Source organism: Xenopus tropicalis, chromosome 2, assembly GCF_000004195.4.
Source record: "Xenopus tropicalis strain Nigerian chromosome 2, UCB_Xtro_10.0, whole genome shotgun sequence".
Lineage (NCBI taxonomy): Eukaryota > Metazoa > Chordata > Amphibia > Anura > Pipidae > Xenopus > Xenopus tropicalis.
In genome coordinates this window covers 120,348,772-120,368,866 of record NC_030678.2, presented here as the reverse complement: position 1 = coordinate 120,368,866, position 20,095 = coordinate 120,348,772, and the positions used below count along the sequence as shown (strand labels likewise).

The following is a 20,095-nucleotide window of genomic DNA, read 5'->3' as shown; positions in this document are numbered from 1 at the left end:
TATTGAATAATGAGTAAATTTTCCTATTTTCCAGCCATAATTGCTATATTTATCTCTCTTTTAAGCTTCCAATTGTAACTACGTCAGTAGCTCCGGCTTCACCCACAACTCATTCTTTTCTCAGCAGGCCTTTTTTCACAAATATTATTAACGCTTGACAAATTCTTAGTTTGTTGGAATTTTTTTAGCATTTGTAAATACTTAATGTGTGTTACTTGTTTTCCCATTTTTGAGATAAAATTGCCTCTTTCCCCTTAAAAGCTAATTTGTTGGAGTGGAACCCAAGCTGTGCAGTATATTACTTCACACTTCTAGATAGCATTATAGGTTTCAGTAGTGTGTCATGCTGCAGGGGTCATGTCAAACCCAATTAGTGCTGATGGCCACTCACTCAAGTCATTGCTCAAAATGGGTGCCTCTATTTTAGGCTTCCATTGTAATACATTTGAACTAAGAATACATGCCAGATCATTTCATTAATAGCAACATTCCCAGAAGTAGCTAATAAAATTGGAATCAAATATAGATGCTGTTTGAATGCAATGCGCCACATATGACTTTACCTACACAATTAAAAATAATAAAATATTGGTTTGAACATTTTAGGAAAATGGTGTGCAAATTCATCATATAATTCAATAAGATCACCTTTCACTTATTTTCCATTCTATCTTAAAAAGTAGTCAATATAAACTTTACTTTAACGTTTACTCCAGTATCAACTTATTGGACTGACTATGCAGGCTAACAACAGTTATATTATTGGACAATTCCATTTTGTTTAGTCTTCAGGGGCTCTTGAGCGTCAGAGTAAGGAAAGGAAGACACGCAGAGTATGCATCGGGAAAAGACTACAGTAGGCATACTGCATATGTGGATATGTTTGTTTTTAAACATGATCCCTAGGGAGAATTTTAATTAAGGAATCCAGTGCAGTACGTTTCTTTAAGTAATAAAAAAAAAACACTCAAATAAAATAAAAAAATCAACCATGTCTACAATTTACAAGGCATGGTGACACTGAGAAGTGACCATGAAAAACCCATTTTATGCTCTATTTAGAGATAAAAGCAAATGGCGGCTAGTTATTTTTCTCTCAGCATGTATATTTAAGAGAAACAGGATTTGGAGGAAAGAATTGCAGTAGCAGGGTTATTCAAAAGAATTTGCTGAAAGTATTGGAAAGAATTATAGTTACACAGTGATAAAAGAGGTCTTTGAAGTAAAAAACATTAAAAAGTTAAATATGCAAGGTATTTAGGGAATTTCACTTGGTTCCTTTTAAAAGAACCAAGTTAATTTGGGGGGGGGGGGGGGGGCTCTGCACAGAAATATTCCCCTTGCAGACTGGAGTGTAATTCTGCATCAGTTTTAGGAGCACTGGAACGAGTGCTCAGTACCACTACTTAGGGGCACATTTACGAAACAATTTTGAGATAATGTCATATTTTTTCTAACTTTTTAGTTAAAAGTCCATGAGTTTTTTGTGGTTTTCCTTAAATTTCCACAAAAAATTTGCGCACAGAATACTAACATTTCGGAATTCGTTAACGCTTTGGTAACACTTTCCTCAGGACTATCTTTTCGCCAGGTTTGATCTGTCGAGTACCATCGAGTCCTATGGAAGGCTTCCAAAGCCAGACATGGAAGGCATCAAAGCCTGAAAGGTTCTCGTGGCATAATGCACGAAAATATCATGACTTTTAGAACACTATTGCGATATTTTCGTACGAACGATAAAAGCATTTTGAAGACATTTTAGAAATTATTGTGGTTACTCTGAATTTATACCATATTGTGTTTTGTGCCCAGAAAAAAAATGTATCTTAGTAAATGTGCCCCTAAGTATTTCCTTGGCACAATAGCGACAACAGGCTAGACTAACTGGCACAATGATTTCAAATCATACAAATATGACGTACAGTTCGTTTGTTGCTTTCTGAAGGCACTTCCTGGAGAAAGATTGTGCAAAGAAAACCCAACTCTTCCTAGTCATAGTTGTCAAGGCAGCCAATTATGCTGACATAAAATGTTATGTTTTGTAGGCATATCCAGCATGAATTGTAGATGACAAAATATTGTATCAGTTGTGCTGAGGTAGGTGCGATATTTAACCAACAAATTGGTGGTTTCCAGATAAGGGATCTTTGCTTGATTTGGAGCAGCATACCTTAAGCCCCAATAGAATTGTTTATGTCTTCCAATAATTTGGGGCTTGGTTTCTGGATAAGGGATCTCATACCTGTACCTACAAAAATGAGAGTACTGGTAGAGACCCTGCTGACTTGGTTCATACTATCCATCTGGTATTTTGATTTATTATTTTTAAATGTTACTTCAGTCTGCTATATGTAAATGTTTAGGTGACTCCATAAAACCCCAGAGCAGGTTACTTTAACACACTAAAGGGAATTTAAATTGAAGTGAGTATACCCTGCAGCCAGACATGAACGTTATAAATAATGGATTTCAAATAAAAGGTCAATAACACATTACTTGTTTAACTTACATGTTTGCCACAGATAGAGAAAAAACGAAAGACGATAATACAAGCACCCATCATATAAGTGTATTCATTCTGTAAGAACAAAAATGTTTTATTTATTTTATTCAGTTCCTAAAAACATTATTTAAACATGGATATTTCAGAAATAAATGTGCTTATTTTGCTTTTGCAAAGCAAAATAAGCCACTTTACAATATACTCCAAATATTCCATCATGGGGGCAGGGCTATGACTCTGCGACTGGCCAATCGGCGCATCAATCTTCGAGAATCCTGCTCGGTTTTCCAAATTGGGCTGTCCGGGTCAAAACTGAACAGGTGGCAAACCTACCTTTGACTGTATTCTTTCAAGTTTACTTATCGCTCATTTAAAAATCCCGAACCCTGTCTCTCTGTTACCACAATAACCCTAACATTTCTCCAAAGCAAACAAGAAAACTGGTTAGAGAAATAAAAAATAGCTTACCAGTAAAGCAAAATGAAGTATCACCCAGATCACACCAAGAGATGTGACAAGGAGATCATAGCGATTTCTTCTACTTTGCCAAAATCCAGCTGGTGACATAGCTGTTATCTTCATGGTTACCTACAAAAATACTAATTGAATGCTGCTGACAAATGCTTTTGCCATTTAATTTTATGCATTTCAAAAAGATAAGCTTGATGTGTAAATGCCAAGAAGAAATAATTATATCATTATACAACATTGTTTTCTAAATTATTTAGATTAAAATCATCTTTTATAGCAGTATTGAAAAAAGCAACAGACTTACTATTAAAAAGCTCATATTAGATCTATCACTTTTATCTGAAAGATCATAGTGAATTTATGCTTATTGTTAAAGTAGATTTGTTGTCTTCGTTTGGATCAGTTAGAAGTTAGGCAGGTTTAATATAGGCAGAAAAGATTGAACTTGATGGACATGTGTATTTTTTCAACCTAACTTAAAGGGGGCTCATTTATAAACATTTATGGCCAGATTTGCACATGAACAATAACTCATAGCAACCAATCAGTGATTGATTTACTCCAGCCAGCGCAAGTTGGCTACAAAAGCAAAAATTTAATTGGTTGCCATTGGTTACTGCCCAGGGCTAATTTGGCCAGTGTTTATAAATGAGCCCTCACTATGTTACTATCTTACTATTAGCGACATTTTTTTCCAGAAACAGGACAGATTTGTCCATCACCGGTTACTATGTCTTATTTGATTCCATGCCACCTGCTCATCATCTGGCCCTGTGGAACAGGAAACATGGTCTCCTGTATGCTAGGCACAGAGAAGCACAGAATTTATATTGATTTTCAGCATATATAGATCATTTATATATATATTAAAGATAACCTGAAATATTTTACCTCAAGTACAAAGATGAAGGTGAAAACCACAGACATAGTTGCCAGTGGAACCGTCACAGGGTCTTCAACATCCCACTGAAATAGACCATGAATTTTAAATTATGATAAACATATTTATCTATGTCCAAGAAAAGATACTTTAAGGAAACAAAGGTCATTGTGAATTATACAGCATTAGTAGGAAAGGGGGATTTCCTGTTAGTTTTGAATGATTCACCTTCTACCATTTTCCTGCTTTTAAATGGGAAGGGGTGACTGAACCTAGAAGTGAAAAAAAAGTATTGCTTTGTAAAAGTATTGCTCTTGGTCGACAAGGCAGTAAACTTGCACTTGAATGGACTGAACAAGCTGAATGGACTAAACAAATAAATATTATTCCTGTTGCTCTTCTATTAAAAACCCTTTCTTACAGCTGGACCACCCCTTTGATTTCTACCCTACATAATAGGTATATGGACAATTATACCTATACATCTTTTACCAATTTCATCACCAAATTTCCGCGTTGTACCATTAGTGGATATTTCCACAATATGGGTGGAAAAATTCACCATGGATAAATTGCAAATATGTTGCACGCTTAAAATAAATGATGCACAGCAAAAAAATTGGCGCGCCCTTCAAAAAAATTCATTTTCACTGTTTCACAAATTTTTTGCCATTTTGCTAATCTTTTCAAAGGTTCGCAAATTTTTCGGTGATTCACTCATCACTATTCGTTACCCTAACAAATAGCATAGTGCATGCCAACAAATGATTATTACATCATACAAATTAATGTAAATCAATAAATGCAGCGTCTCTATATTTTCATACATTATATATTGTTTTCAACAACAACTACAAGCTTTATTTTATGTATTTGTTTTTTTAATCATTTGCTAACAGTGAATGTACAGGCTATCTAGAGAGACACAGAATAAATATTCTTATATAACTTACCTTTACTGACAGAAGCACAGACTGTGCTAAAACAAGTACAGCAATAGTCCTCTTGAAAAAAGGGTGTTGCGTTATGTCATACATGCGGGCTCTGAAACCATCATTATCTAAAAGTCATAAAGCAAAGGAACCCAATTGAATTAAACATCAAAGGCAGAGTCTGGCTTTGCACCCACTCTCAAGTTCATTGAACTCTTCCCATACAAACAGATCCTTGCTGGTGATATATAATCAATATTCATGGTGTTTCCCTTATTTGACTTTATGTGAACAGACACAATACAGCATATTACACATCTTTATTAGATATACTTTATGATTCACAGAAGAGGGAAATAATTACATTATAAGGAATATGCAGTGAATTGAGACAATATTTCCATATGAAAAATGAACAGATGAATGTTGAAAATGGTGACCACAAACCCACGGCCATGATTTTAAGCCCTTCACTGTATCATTACAGCTTCCCGATGTTCTAAAAATAGGTAACATGCCACTTTTCTGCTTTTTCTGCTTACACGAAGCTTCCTGTATGTATATGATATGGTATTTATGCTGGTGTGTGCATGTAACCAGTTGTTTTGTGGCTCTAAATGCTGTCTAAGTAAGATGTTGGATGTATGTTGGTACCAGTATACTGAATAGACCCTGGTTTTTGTTTAGAATTATTTTTAGCCACTAAGATTAATTTACCTTTATAAAAATGTATGATATCTTGAAATGGAGCTTAGTGGGAAAAGTAGCATTGCTTTGGCAAAATATATGCCACCATTTGTGCCATATTAACAAAATGTAAAATATTTTACATATTGTTTTTATTCACAAGCTCCCAAGAAACAGTATATTATATACCACACTTGCAGGGCAATTGTACTATTTCTGGCAGCATGCTTTCAAAATTGCACAGAGCTGTGGAATGAACAGCAAATTTATTCTAAATAGTGGGCCTATCAGAGAGAAAATCACAGATACCTTAATAGGAGACTGCAATATGCTGTATAGATCACAGCAGGACTGAAACAGTACTAGGAAATCAGCTTCTTTTCTTCAATGGCAAAAAAACATGTACACGTGTTTTCCTATAATTTATCATTTATTATCTCTAAATACTACAGGATTCACATTTGACAGCAATTTGTTTTTGTCTTCGTTTGCCAGGAATAGAGATTTTTCTTTGCAGAAATATAATTTTGCCATTGTGACCATTAACAATACTTGGAAAATATGTATTTCTTTCTAAAGTAGCATAATTGTATATATCCATAAAATGAGACCACAGGGGGCACACACAAGCATGGAACATGAAGTAGTTTAGGGATGCTTTGATACCTGGACGTGGGGGGAGATGAAGTGGTTGGGCTATCTTAAGTCTGCTTTTCAGATCTTCCCATCTCCTTTGATCAACAGTCAGTAAAGCTGTACCCTTGGCAATACAGAGAAAGAGACATCAAATGCATTATTAAGACAATCTTGTAAATTTGTATTAAAAAGCATTATTAAATAAATCATGAATTGTACACTCCCCTACTGAGAACTGCATCTCTAAATTATTTGACACGTGCACCTTACAGCCATTATGACTAAAACTGCTTAAGGGCATACTATATAATTCTGTAGAAATTGGGATCCTAGTTTCTAAGCAGAGCAGGTCTATGGTTCTCCCGCTGTTCCTCATAGACAATTTAATATTTGTATAATGGAAAACCCAGGGATGGCCCTAAAAAAATAAATAAATAAATAAATTAAAAAAAAAAAAAAAAAAAAAAAAAAAATATATATATATATATATATATACACAACACTACATGCTTTCTGTGTATCAACAGTTAAGAGTAATTTTGTTTTGTAATCTAAAAAGGAGAGTAAAACCTATGTGTAATCGAAGACCTATAAAGGACCCACCTGAAATTATTAAACAAGAAATAAAAATACATGTTCATGACAATGACTGGTGGACAGTGTTAGGGTCTGAAGTAAGGCCAATGAGTTGAAATCACCAGGGCGGCGTTTTATTGAACATGCCCAGTGAGCCAAGCCACTAACTTTCTGCACTAGCCTGGGGTACTTAGTCAGGAAGCGCTGTACCACCAATTTTTTATGAACATGGGCTAGATGAACGCACACTATAGCAATTTCATAAAGTCCTGCATTATTGCATTGCTCGCCCCAAGTCAGTGCAAGATCTACCTGATTAATGAAAAGTGGTGACACCTTGTTCCTAAGCTGCAATTGGTAAATTTGTTATAGAAGTAATGCTAGAGCCCAGGGCAAAAGGTTTGTGGTTTTGCTCACTGGGGGGCACATAATTGGCAAATTTCAGTTATCAGTACGGAGACAAAAATAATTTAAGACAAAATAATAATTTGGTCTTATTTAATGATTTTAAAGAGATAATAACTATAAAGTAGCACTGATATTATCAATGGATAAACAATAATAAACATGATATTTCTATGGTGCTCACAGCACTCAAAAAAGACATGGTGAATTCTGGGACACCAGGACAATTTCCATGGTCACATTTAGTTGTCAAATGAATGGAAACCATGGTCTCTGGCATTTAAAATCACTTGTCCTACGAGCCATTTCTGTCAACAACAAAACTGTTGATGTCATACATACTTCTTACATCTAATGATGACCCACTATGTCATGTATGTGATTTATTAATGTACAGCATTTGGCCATGCTGTTTTTCAACAAAAACATTACTGGTGTTTACATTTAATGCTAAAAGTTAAGGGGAAAAAGGATAAAAGTTCCTGAACCAAAGTGTTTATATGCAAATTAAAAATCCAGATTTAAAAAAAAAGCCAATAGAATTCAATTTTAAAAGAAATCATATAATGTGATATATACATGTAAAACATTTAACAGATATCAGTAAACATGACCAAATCTCTCTTTATGTATGATATATTCTCAGATCACTGTCTCCTGTTGGATTGGAGCTAAGTATAAATATACCCTGATAATCTTGCACATACAGTGCTATTACATCCTGCTGATAGTGATTTGTAAAAGCATTTTCAACCCAGTATTCAGTATATTAACTGTGCCCCACAGCCCTACTACTCTCTAATAGCAAGTTACAGTATATGTTGCTTTTCTCAGACTACAAATGACATTGGCAGATAATCTGATACATATAACTGTCTGTGGTATTTGATTTGATATAGAAGAAATTATAACATGATAGAGATTTATATATAGATATGTATACAGTTATCCTAGAAGTAATAGGCACTAATTTTACAACCTGATCATTTGATCAAAGGGGCAATGGTTTGTTCTGTACAGTTTGGTTATCTATATTTGTAAAAAGCAAACACACATTTTAGAAAAGCAACTTTGGTCAACAATTGCTTTATGTGTTAATGTTTTTTTTAAAAAAAAATATATTACACATTGGTGCCTGTGATCAGGAGCAGGCAATATATAGCTGGACAACCTCTGCCCCTGAGAACCTGGAGGCAGGATGGGAGAGTTCAGAATATGAGCCATTTGGACACCACATAACATACTGGTTGGGTCAATTGGGCCAATCTACAGAAAACTATGGTCAACACTAGAGGCTGGAAGCTCAATTTTCCACATCAACAGTAGAGTGCAGCTGGGACTTCAGAGGAAGTCTCCCATTTAAGCAAACCTCAGGAAATCCCTATCAGTTATTTTAGTAAAGTTAGCTACTACATTAATATAATCTGCCCAAGGTTATTAATAAAACATGCTTATTTAAAGGACAAGTAATAGTAAAAAAAAATATTTTATTTACAGTTTGTAAACGATTTGTTGGCAACCAATGTCCTATATGTATGAGTATATGAGAAAGGTTTTCAGGCTGTTGTCCTATAGAGCATTTGACCCCCATCAATTTTATGGAATATCCTAAGGACTGTCTAATAACTAAAACTATTATATGCTACACAGCCTGTTATCGTCTATGTAAATATGATATAACGCCTTAACTTGAGCATAGCTACATAGCAGCTTATTTATATAAACTGTAGCAGTACTTCAGAAGCAAACACAATTATTTAATCAGTGCAGGGCAACAATAAATTATATTTAAATGTATATAAAGCACTTTATTTTGTGTTACATTTCTTTTAATTTTGATCTTTTTACAGAATGATCTAAAGGAAAATGCACAAACATTTTGACTATAATTATGCAGCCATGTCCCAATAATAAATTAAAGTGATAATTGCTGGATGGCTTTTAATTAATAATAAGTAGATATGTATTTTTTTTACATTCTATTGTCATTTATTATCTACATACAGATATTCTGTTATTAATATAAATATGTTTCTTACCTTATTCTCATTAAAGTTAGCAATAACCACACCAACAAAGAGAGTCAAGCCAATCATACAGCCAAGAAACACAAAGACATGAATATAAATTCCATGGATCTTCAAAAAAGAAAAAGATCTTTATTAATTAATTAATTATTACTACAAGGACAATTATACTGCTTATGGAAAATATCTTAAGATACAGGCCAACTTACCGGTCCAACTCGATGAATAATAACATCTCGCACTTCAACCCAGCCCTTCAAAGACAATACCTCAAACAAGGCCAGCATGGCATTTCCTACATTGTCAAAATTAAAATTACGGGGATTTGCCCTGGGAAGATAAACAATAAATAAATAGATAGATATAAACACATTGCAACACAGGACCAAGAACACTATAAAACACTTTATATGGCTTCCTGACATAAAAGGTTCTTTTTGATATTTTCTGCCAATATCTCTTGATTCTTGTTGAAAGCCCAGGTTTGTGCTACCCAGCTCTATATCTACAGGTAATATAATTCTTTGAAACTGTCTAAAACTGTATCCAGTCTCTTTTGCAGAGCAGGTAGGGGAAAACAGTGACATAATAGTTATAACAGATATATTACTGACCAAAAAGAATGCAATAAAATAAAATCAATAATTACCAATTATGGTGATCAATACAACTGAATATTGTGAAGCCTTCAGCTAAATAAATCACTGGCAGCTTTAGGGCTCGGGCACACGGGGAGACTAGTCGCCCGCGCCGCGTATGCCATCCCACCAGTGAGTTACATTTTCGCCGGTGGGATGGCATTCGCGGGCGACTAATCTCCCCATGTGCCAGAGCCCTTATACAGTATTTTGTACAGATAAGGCATCTTTTAAACAAACTAAGGGGGCAACAAAATAGAATCTGCAAAGGTACACTGGTTATATGGAAGGGTTATTACCCAGCCTTCTATAATAATAGAGCTATAAAATAGTTAAAGAGTTAACTTTGCACACTCTGGACAGAGTGCCAGTAGGACTTTTAGGGGGGTTATTTATAAGAACGGCACTACTTTTGCCCAGGAACAGTAACACCTATAGCAGCCAATCAGCAGGTAGCATCACCTGTTCAAAAGCAAACATCTTATTGGTTGCTAGGGGTTACTGCTCCTGGGCAAATGTAGTGCCTTTTATTACATATGGGGGGGTTATTGTTTTTCCTAGGGGCAATTTTACTGTCTTGTAAAAAAAAAAAAAAAGAAGTCATCTCTATCCTCGGAGCATGGCTGTACAGGTACTATGATGTAAGTATGATTTACTACAGAAAGTAAGATTTATTACAGAGCGTGAATTCTCTACTTACCAGACTCTTGGAACCCAGAATCCAGGCTTCTTTTCCTCTGGTTTTAATTTCAGATTTAAATTTTTCGAAACACTGACATTAATTCTAAATATTCCATGACAGTCTTCCTAAGCATGAAAAAAAAAAATGATTCAGTAAGAATTCTGTATAATTTTAGAGATATTAACATTTCAATAAAACGAATAGTGAACCATCTTCAGATCGGAAATTATGTTTCTGATGTATTATGTACTGAAGGGGTTCAAATCAGTTGTTAGAAGCAGGATGGAAGTATTTTTTTTTATAAAGCACTTTGGCTCTACGTGGCTCAATGTAGTGACCCTAAACAAACATGCCATGGTGTAACATGTTTTCACTGGTTACACCAAAGTCAGCCTGTGTCCTGTCATCTATTTTGGTTTTGCTGCAATGAGTTAGACAGAATGCCAAACACAGAGATGCAGTATACCTCTGCTGGGTAATCCCCATGTTTGTCTGTTTTTTCTGGTTTTCGGTGCTTTGGGGGCAAAATACTCCAAAATGGCATTTATTTAGATGAAAGTGGTTCATCTCATTTAATATCTGTACCAGATCATGACATCCCATATATTTAAAAGAAAACATGCTAGGACAATATTGAAGGTGTTCTTAATTAACAAGAGCTATTGGTATAGTGATAAACTACACAGACAATCCAGCATGACCATAACAGAAATCAACCATGCCACTTTTAATTATTTGTCATTCTCTGGAATCTCCCAGGAATCTCCCTAATATTTTTATATATTATACCCTAACTGTCTCTAGCCTTCTAGCCACCCTCTTGCCAGTACTGTTGAATCATCATTGTGATGAAGCACATCTCTGTTTAAAACATGGGGCAATGGTCGACAACTGGCTGGTAAAAATTGGACTTGCTGCCAATTGAGAAGATAGGAAGGTGGTAACATTTTTAACTTATGGTTATGAAAATCAACACGCTAACAAGGTAATACTAAGCCTTCCTTTTATTTAGCAGAAGGCATATTAAAAATTCAGCAGTGTATTTTCTTGTAAACTACTGCATTGCTATTTTGTGCTCCTAATGTTGCTCTAATGGGTTCCTATAACCTGTACTTTTTAAAGGCTATTTTACCCTGAGTTCACTCTTTTGTTTCAACTTCCTTGTTCACAGTAATGTGGCAATTCCCTCAAACTCAGAATGTATTGGCTCTACTTAAATGTTACAGCACCTCTTTGCCAAATGTGTTTCAGGCATAACCAACACCACCCTTGATCATAGGCATAATACAAATCAGTGCAAACACTGCTTATAAAGAAAGAGGGACAACACCCTCTAGTGACCATAAAAACATTACACACAAGATCATATTAGAACAATAACTGAATCATTATCTCATGCATACACTAATGGATTAACGGTAAAATACATCAGCCCATTAAAATATTTATAGTTAAATTGTAAAATACAAGACTGGAGGTCCTCTAAAGTAAATATTCAATATGCTTCCTGTAAATGAAGGGGGTGCACTACAATCACTGTGACACTTGCTTTACAGCTAAAATGTCATCCAGTCGGTGAATAAGCATCAACACCCCCATCCTTAAGTCAGTGTGTGGTGTGCCCCATGTATTGTTTCCTGCAGTGTTACAATCCAAAAGATAAATAACCCATATGGAGTTACAATTTGCATAAAATGTATTAGTGTGCTTTTACTGCTAGATGTAGACTCAAATTTGGTACCCACCATAATGCATAACCTTGCATGTCTTACATAAGTTCTTACCATATTTATATGTACCCTTAACAGATACCCAATTGGACTGTTGAGGCAATTTTCACAATGACACTCTTTGATTATACCTATGATTAAGGAGTGGTTACACTTGAAATGCATAAGGCTTTAGCCAAGAAGCACTGCAACTTTTACAGCTTACTTAATTTTAACTAAAATTTGATCTCAACGGGAAATGCAGTTGCGGCCTAACTTTTCTTTTTTTTGGAAAACTCTGTGGTTATGAGCATGATATGAGTATGATATAGACAGTGCTGAGCTGTGAGCAGCTTTTTGCTTCTAGTAATGTTGGAAATACATGTAAATATTTCTTCTTTAATAATCATTCTCTAGCACGTGTTCACCGCAAATTTTACTCTAATTGACCTTTATACAGGGTGTTTCAGACAGAGTTTATAGCATTCAGGGCATATCTCATCTGGGCCTTCAGGTCCAGCCCCACCATGCTCGAATCCCCCAAAATAAACACAGTTTAACCTCTAGGTAACCAAATATTATTAACACAGCACATTTGAATTATAATTCAGTTAGTATCTTATAAACTCACAGTTACAAGTAAATAAGTCATGTAATGCTAATGCAGCCTTTGAAAGCTTTCCAAACTTGTTCTCACAATACATTGCTTACCCTGGTGAGTATGTGTGGGTCATTGCACTTTGCCAGTTTCCCTGCAAAGAGCTGCACGCCAAAGCTTGCAAACACAAGCATCAGTGTCAGCAGAAGAATAGAAACCTGTAAAATATGTATTATTAGCATTGGGTGGAAAATGTTTAAAGCTAATATTATATATTTCAGACCCTTTTGAAGACACCAGTTTTCTTCAACCCTTTTGAAGACAGCAGTTTTCTTTCAATATATGTTAAACAAAAAGGACACATGGATACATTAGGATGAATTATTAATGTATTATTTGTAAACTAACAGGTATGTCACTGCTACTTTTTTCAATTATTCAAAACATACTGCCTGGGGAATATATTTAACATTACATCTGGATGGTTCACATATAGACAAATGTTAGCACTAGTACAGTTATAGGACCCATTATCTAGAATGCCCGGGACCAAGGCTATTCCGTATAAGGGGTCTTTCTGTAATCTCCATACCTTAAGTCTACTAAAGTCTACTATTATTTAAGATTTGGCACCTGTGTCCAAGATAACTGGGTGGGATATCATTCCCCATTGGCCTAGAAGAATTATTACCATTTTCTATTAAGCTTTAATATAATGACTAGAAACCTGTAGCTTTTCCTCTTTGGTCTCCACTTGCTGAACAGGGTGGATATCTGCTGGGAAGCCTGGGACAACAAGGCCCCAGCATAAAATGTGCCCAAAAGTAACTATCCCTTTAGTGTAAGTCAGGGAACAGGGACCATGTGAAGGAGGTAACAAAAAACGACAGACTAGCAACTGTATAGTATAGCCTAGGAGTATAGGCTAGACAGATTTAGTTATAAAGAGCAGCACTGAGCTGGAGGTAGTTCTCCCAAGGCAGCACTGACCTTAAAAAAAAAAGAGACCACAAAGACTTAAGAGCATATTTATTATAGTATATTAGCCAACATCACCAGTGATATTGCCCATAGCAACCAACCAGATCCGTAGGTTATCTACTTCATGGATCTGCTGTAAGTACAACCCTGTGGTTATATGGTAAATAATTACATGCTTTAATGTTTAAGAACCACTAGCAGCCTAACACCTGATTTGTGCAGCTGAGAGGTGTAGTTTCCCAACAACTCCCTTCATTCACACATCATCACAACAACACATCAGAGAGAGAGAGAGTCTGAATGTAAAGAATGCTTTAGCTAAGATAGAATTGCATTCTGGGCCAAGATAAAAGTTACACAATTTTTATCTTCAAACTTTGCATTCACAGCCACCCAGTCTCCAGCTCCTCCTCCAGTAGGTGTGATAACATACACATTCCCTGACCCAAAGATTCACACAGCAATAAGAGGACAAATATAATGCAGTTAATTTTTAGCACATTTTGTCAAGAGAAATTTTGCGATGACATTAAACATACCAGAAATATTTCTTTAAACCCACTGAAAAGTTCCCGTACGACTTTCCTCATCTGTGGTACAAGCTTGAATATTCTCAGTGGTCTCAAGCAGCGCAGCACCATTAATAGTTGGGTTCCAGATTTTGCGGGAACATAATTAGGCATCCAGCATAAGAAGATTAAACTAACCTTTGTAAATGCAAAGAAACAGCATTTGAAGCCAACTCTTATTAAAAATACATTTTTATCTATGAATAATACAAAAAAAATAGTATATAAAGAAAAACAGTGGAAAAAAAATCCCACGGAAAAAAAACCCAGCATGTCCTATTCATTCAACTATCCCTTTGTCTATATACTGTATGTAAAGCTTAAAAATAATGATATCTGACCATGTATTGCTTGAGCAGCAGGATATCTGACCACTTATCCTATGGGATGATATAATGGATATAAGTACAATTTGGCCACACATATGAATGTCCAAACTGTATACAGTGCATTGGTCTAATTGGCTAGATTGCTTCCAGAAGTGTAGTATATGTGGGTACGTATAGTTCTGTGGCTGCCTTTAGACACAGATGATTTTCTGTGGTTGCTGGTTAACTGTGGTACAATTAAACCAGTTTAAATGACCAAAATTTTATAATTCTGTCAAAAAATGTCAATAACTTAATTAATGCAAAATATTTATATTGCATTAAATCCTTATGGCAAGACTGACTTCATCAAAGCAGGACAGTTGGCAAGGTGGCAGTAGGTGCAAATGTGCTTTATTTGCAACAGGAAGTACTGACAGGCACAATAGTGCAACTATATGGAAGTGCAAAAAGTATATTTTAACACAAGTACCTGATGAATGGGGGTTTTATGCATGACTGACTGCTGGGAAATATGGATGAATGGAATGGAACATCAATGGAAGTAGAATTTTTGCTACTTACAAGATAAATGAAGATATCCATAACACCCCCAAAGTCTCGTATAACAGCCGTTGGAGTAAAAAATAAGCCATCTGCCATAATCTTCAAGTTCAGTTCAATGCTCATGAATATGACAAAAACATATTCTGCAATCTAAAAAACAAGACAGCAAAGATCTAATGAGAATTTATCAAAATACAGCAAAATAAATTTTTGTTTTAAATAGAAAGGTATTTGTACCTGTAACGTGGGGGTGTGCATTACTCTTCTAAAAGGAGATTCAAACATCATTGATATGCAGGAACATATGGTAACAACAATCATAACCCAGTCTAGATAGGTCACTAGTCCCAACAAATCACTGCAGAAACATAAGTAGTAATTAATTAGACAATAGCATTTTAATTACTGTGACTGAAAAAGCATTAAATAAAGAATACAAACCTTATTTTACTATGTATTCCATGCTTTTCTGCTTTAGAAAATGTGCCACTGAGGTATCCAGTATTAAGATTTAATAACCTCCAATCCCCACTGATTATCCCCACATTATATACTTTCCCTTATCTTTGCTATACAAAGTATGGACCTGCTAGGGTTCTGCACATTCTGGTGTAAGCCACTTATTATAATTTGCTAAGCTGCATCAAATACCTTAGTCTGTTTTCCTTAGACAAAATCCTGACAATTTCGGCCAATTACATGGATTAGGCCCACATAAGGAGCAGCCTGTGTCCCGCAGTAATGTATATTTTATGGCAAGTAAACAAAAAAAACCTATTTTATTGATGAAAAGAGGACCAACTACAGCTAGAAAAAGCCAAAGAAAATGACTGACAAAAGATTTATTAAGAATGAATGGGAGAGCTTTAGTTCAGATGGCTTAAAAAGGCTAAAAAAAGATGAAGGCAGTGAATTGAAGAGATTAAAACATACATAAATGGTGGGGCTAGATACAACAAATGTGAAATGAAGGACAGAAATGATGTGATGTTGTCAAGGAAGTTTTCGATTCAGATGCAGCTTTGCATTACATTTGTTTATTCTGAAATCAGTCAACATATTAGGTGGGTATAGCAATGCCAAGCCATCACTAAGCTTCCTAATAGGCAGCAATGGTAACAACACCCTTAATTGACCAGTACTGGAAAGCAGTATGGTAGCTGTTACGCCTACCCTTGGGTAGCTACGGATAGCTACAATGGGACATTTCTGGAATATAAACCATACCTACAAATTAATTATTTATATGGTATGCAGTGTAATTAAGGAAGTTTGTGTTGTGAACATGTGTTTTTTTTATTTGCATATAGCGATTTCATATGAGTGGGGATGTATCATGGAAATAAAATTTTTATATGTTTTTTTAATCAAATGGAAGTAGAATACTTTCTTAATACAATCAATTAAAAATTATGTAATGTTTTTGAAATAATCAAGTTCATCTTCACCCTCCCCTTTGTTTGTCTCTCTACATGCAGCTTGGTGTAGGATTTAGTTTTTCTGACATTTAGCTTTAATACATCATTGGACTGTGGTACCTTAAACTGCCTGTTGACAGAGGGGCATAATGAAGAGTTAATTGATATTCCATTTTAGTTACCCATCCAGGGTTCAAAGACCCTGATAAGCAAAATACAGTGCTACAGTTATATGCAAAATTTAGGGCACCCTTTCCAAATTATATAATTACTTCATTTTGTAGTAAACAACTACTGTAGTAATCAAACTGTTAAAAAAAAACAACATATTTGATAATGTTAATGTACAGTTACATTTTATTGCACCAGAAACAAAGAAAAAGTTTTTCCTGTTATCCAATGATAAACTATTTTTGTATGGCCCCTGACTCCAATTGCCTTAACAGCCATTGTTGATAATTTCAGAGTTTAATAAAATAATCCCTGACACCCCAAACTTTGTCAATCACCAACCATGGGCTCCTTTAAGCAACTGAGGGAGGATCTGAAATGATATCTATATTACAGATGCAGCCAAGTGCCTTTACCATTTTGTTGCATTATGTCTCTTCCAGTTAATGCATGAAAAAAAACATACCAAAATTTGCCACCAGGAGGCACATAGTCTATGGTGTTTTCTATTGTGTTTTACTGGCAAGTCTTTGCACTCTAGCACCATCTAGAGGCAGGATTTAACACTCAAAAATTTTTGTCTGGACATGGTGAGACAAAATGTGATAACTCACTGGCTGCATCTGTATGTCAAATTCACAAACAAAACAATACAAGCATAATTATTCCAATTTAGGAAATAAAGCTTCAGAAACAGACTGAATAAATGTATAAACACTGCTTACTAAAGTTGATGATATTTGGTGTTTTTCACTGCTCCTGTAACAGGATCTGTCTTTGAGCTGTGCAGAATACAAAAAGAAGTAATAGCAATCAGAAATCAATGATTTAGTTTTTAAGCTTCATAAACTCAATGCAGTAAAATATGTGTTACTGTTAAACTTCTGGGCACAGATAATAATTACTGTACAGTATATTATCAAAGCAATCAGTAGAATACTGTATATAACATTTTCTTATAAAACTAATAGGGTTTTGTAACAAATACTGTATTTACACAGAGATGAACATAAATAACAGTATAATTATACTTTTCAGTTATGTGTAGACAGCATAGGTTCAAGTAAGGTGAAAAGGAGATGAACGAATACCATTCAACCTTTCAATGGCAATGGACTTTTTCATGCCACACCATGTGTTTCTTGGCAACAGGTTATTGAGGGGGAAACTTGAAGTATGAAATCCATGACACTGACTTTAAAGCAAAGGTGTGGGATCCCTTATCTGGAAACCCGTTATCCAAGTTCCAAATTACTGAAAGGCCATCTCCTATAGACTTCATTATAAGCAAATAATTCTAATTTTTAAAAATCATTTCTTTTTTCTCTGTAATAATAAAACAGTACCTTGTACGTGATCCCAACTAAGATATAATTAATCCTTATTGGAGGCAAAACAAGCCTATTGTGTTTATTTAATAAATGGTTTTTAACAGACTTAAGTTATGGAGATCCAAATTACGGAAAGATCCCTTATCCGGAAAAACCCAGGTCCCAAGCATTCTGGATATCAGGTCCCTTACCTGTACTATACTAACAGTTTTTATGTTATTTTAGACAGTTCTTGCCAGTAAGACTGCTTACAATGATGTATTGCTCCCTTACCCACTGTGATATGTGCTAACTGAAAGATGGAAAATGGGCAGCAGGTATGGGACTGGGACGCTACACCTGAGTTGTGTATATTTATGTACTTGTCTTCCTCCTGTCATAAACATGATCCTCATGTACTAACACTGGGCAGATTTGCTTGAGTGCAATAACATACCGAACTGTATTTTTTATTATCCTACCTATACTAGACAGCTCTTTGCTCACTGTTTGCTCCTGCACTGGGGCAAATTCGGGCAGGGTTAGTAAAAGAGTCCCATTTGTACAGCCTGATATATGTGCATGCCCAAGAATATTTTTTTCCTGTATATTTTTTGTTTCATTCACTTTCAGTTGAGTTCAAATATGCATACGATATAGGTAATGTTTTCCTATTACAATAACAAGTCTGACCAGGAAGGTGAGCCACATAAAATGGGCAGCAGAAAATCTAATTATCCAGACAACATGTAATTATAGAATAACTGGCAGCAGTGTATGCAAACTATAATGTCGCCCCAGCCTTCACCTGCCAACATAGCATTTACTCTAGGGTACAGTTACAGCCTAACAATTGCTCTTCATGCCTCCTGCTAAAGGCATATAGATAAAGCTTGGCCAGAATCATTTTGCAGATGGCCATATCAAAGACTTTAAAATGTGTATGTGATAAACACACTGCAAATATTTATCAGGATCAGGAAACCAGTTTCTGTGTGCTTCTGTGGGATGTTTGCATAGGAATGAATGCAGCAGGATGTTTAAAGTACAACTATAGTCTGCATTCTCTAAAACCATAGGTGCCTGGTGCAGCCACAAAAAGCCTTCCAGACAACTAATCACGGGGTCAAAAACTGACCTTAACAACAGAGATTGTGACCTAGCATCCACTGCACCAGGCAACTGCTTTCTGTATTTACTAAGAGAGTTTTTACAATCACTGTATACAATAAAGATTTACACAAAGAGCACTAGGAAGCATGAAGGCATTGCCAATACATCACCATCATCATATGTGGCCCATGACAATCACAACTGGAAAGATTCATTTCTAATCCCCTGACCAGCTTACAGTACCTACACATGGCAGCCTGAGGAGAATCATTAGCGGCTTTGCTAGAGAGGCAGACCTTATATTTTTGAAGGTGTCATATACTATCTATAAATAATCCCATAAAAATAATGAGTGTCTGTCCGAAAACTTTAATAGGGCATAAATTGCTATATTCATTTTATTTTGTTTAGGACAGCTAAGCCTCTTACACCACAAAGTGGCACGTGTCATATTCCGTGTGTGAATATGGTATAAGACATGTAACAATACACACACAAACTTAAAACAGGTATTAAAGGGGTTGTTCACACAAGAAGTTAACTTCTAGTATGCTAGTATGCTACTGAATTCTAATTCTAATCAACTTTTTAGTTGGCCTTCATTTTTTTCCTTTTCATAGTTTTTCATTTATTTGCTATAATTGTATTTTTACTATTACTTATTATTACTCATCTTTATATTCAGGCCAATTCCTGTTCATATTCCAGTCTCTCATTCAAATCAATGCCTGGTTGCTAGGGTATTTGGACCATAGCGACCAGATAGCTGCTGAATTCCAAACTGGGGAGCTGCTACATAAAAAGCTAAATAATTCAAAACCACGAATAAAAATCAAGACCAACTACAAATTGTCTCAACATTTTACTCTTTACATCATACTTAAAGTTAAAGGTGAACAACCCCTTTCATTCTG

The 20,095-nt window shown here is 35.3% G+C and overlaps 1 protein-coding gene across 4 annotated transcripts in view; it reads right to left on the bottom strand.

Annotated features, from left to right (window-relative positions):
• nalcn (sodium leak channel, non selective) overlaps positions 1 to 20,095 on the bottom strand; it is a 140,515-nt gene that overhangs the window by 11,040 nt on the left and 109,380 nt on the right. For all 4 annotated transcript variants that reach the window (XM_002937079.5, XM_012957712.3, XM_012957710.3 and 1 more), the window contains 13 exons: positions 17,484 to 17,540; positions 15,407 to 15,527; positions 15,188 to 15,319; positions 14,265 to 14,432; positions 12,858 to 12,962; positions 10,456 to 10,562; positions 9,327 to 9,447; positions 9,130 to 9,228; positions 6,140 to 6,233; positions 4,808 to 4,914; positions 3,866 to 3,940; positions 2,972 to 3,091; positions 2,510 to 2,578 (listed from right to left, as the gene is read on the bottom strand). In XM_002937079.5, the coding sequence (XP_002937125.2) occupies positions 2,510 to 2,578; positions 2,972 to 3,091; positions 3,866 to 3,940; positions 4,808 to 4,914; positions 6,140 to 6,233; positions 9,130 to 9,228; positions 9,327 to 9,447; positions 10,456 to 10,562; positions 12,858 to 12,962; positions 14,265 to 14,432; positions 15,188 to 15,319; positions 15,407 to 15,527; positions 17,484 to 17,540 (1,375 nt within the window). The remainder of the gene's footprint in view (positions 1 to 2,509; positions 2,579 to 2,971; positions 3,092 to 3,865; positions 3,941 to 4,807; positions 4,915 to 6,139; positions 6,234 to 9,129; positions 9,229 to 9,326; positions 9,448 to 10,455; positions 10,563 to 12,857; positions 12,963 to 14,264; positions 14,433 to 15,187; positions 15,320 to 15,406; positions 15,528 to 17,483; positions 17,541 to 20,095) is intronic.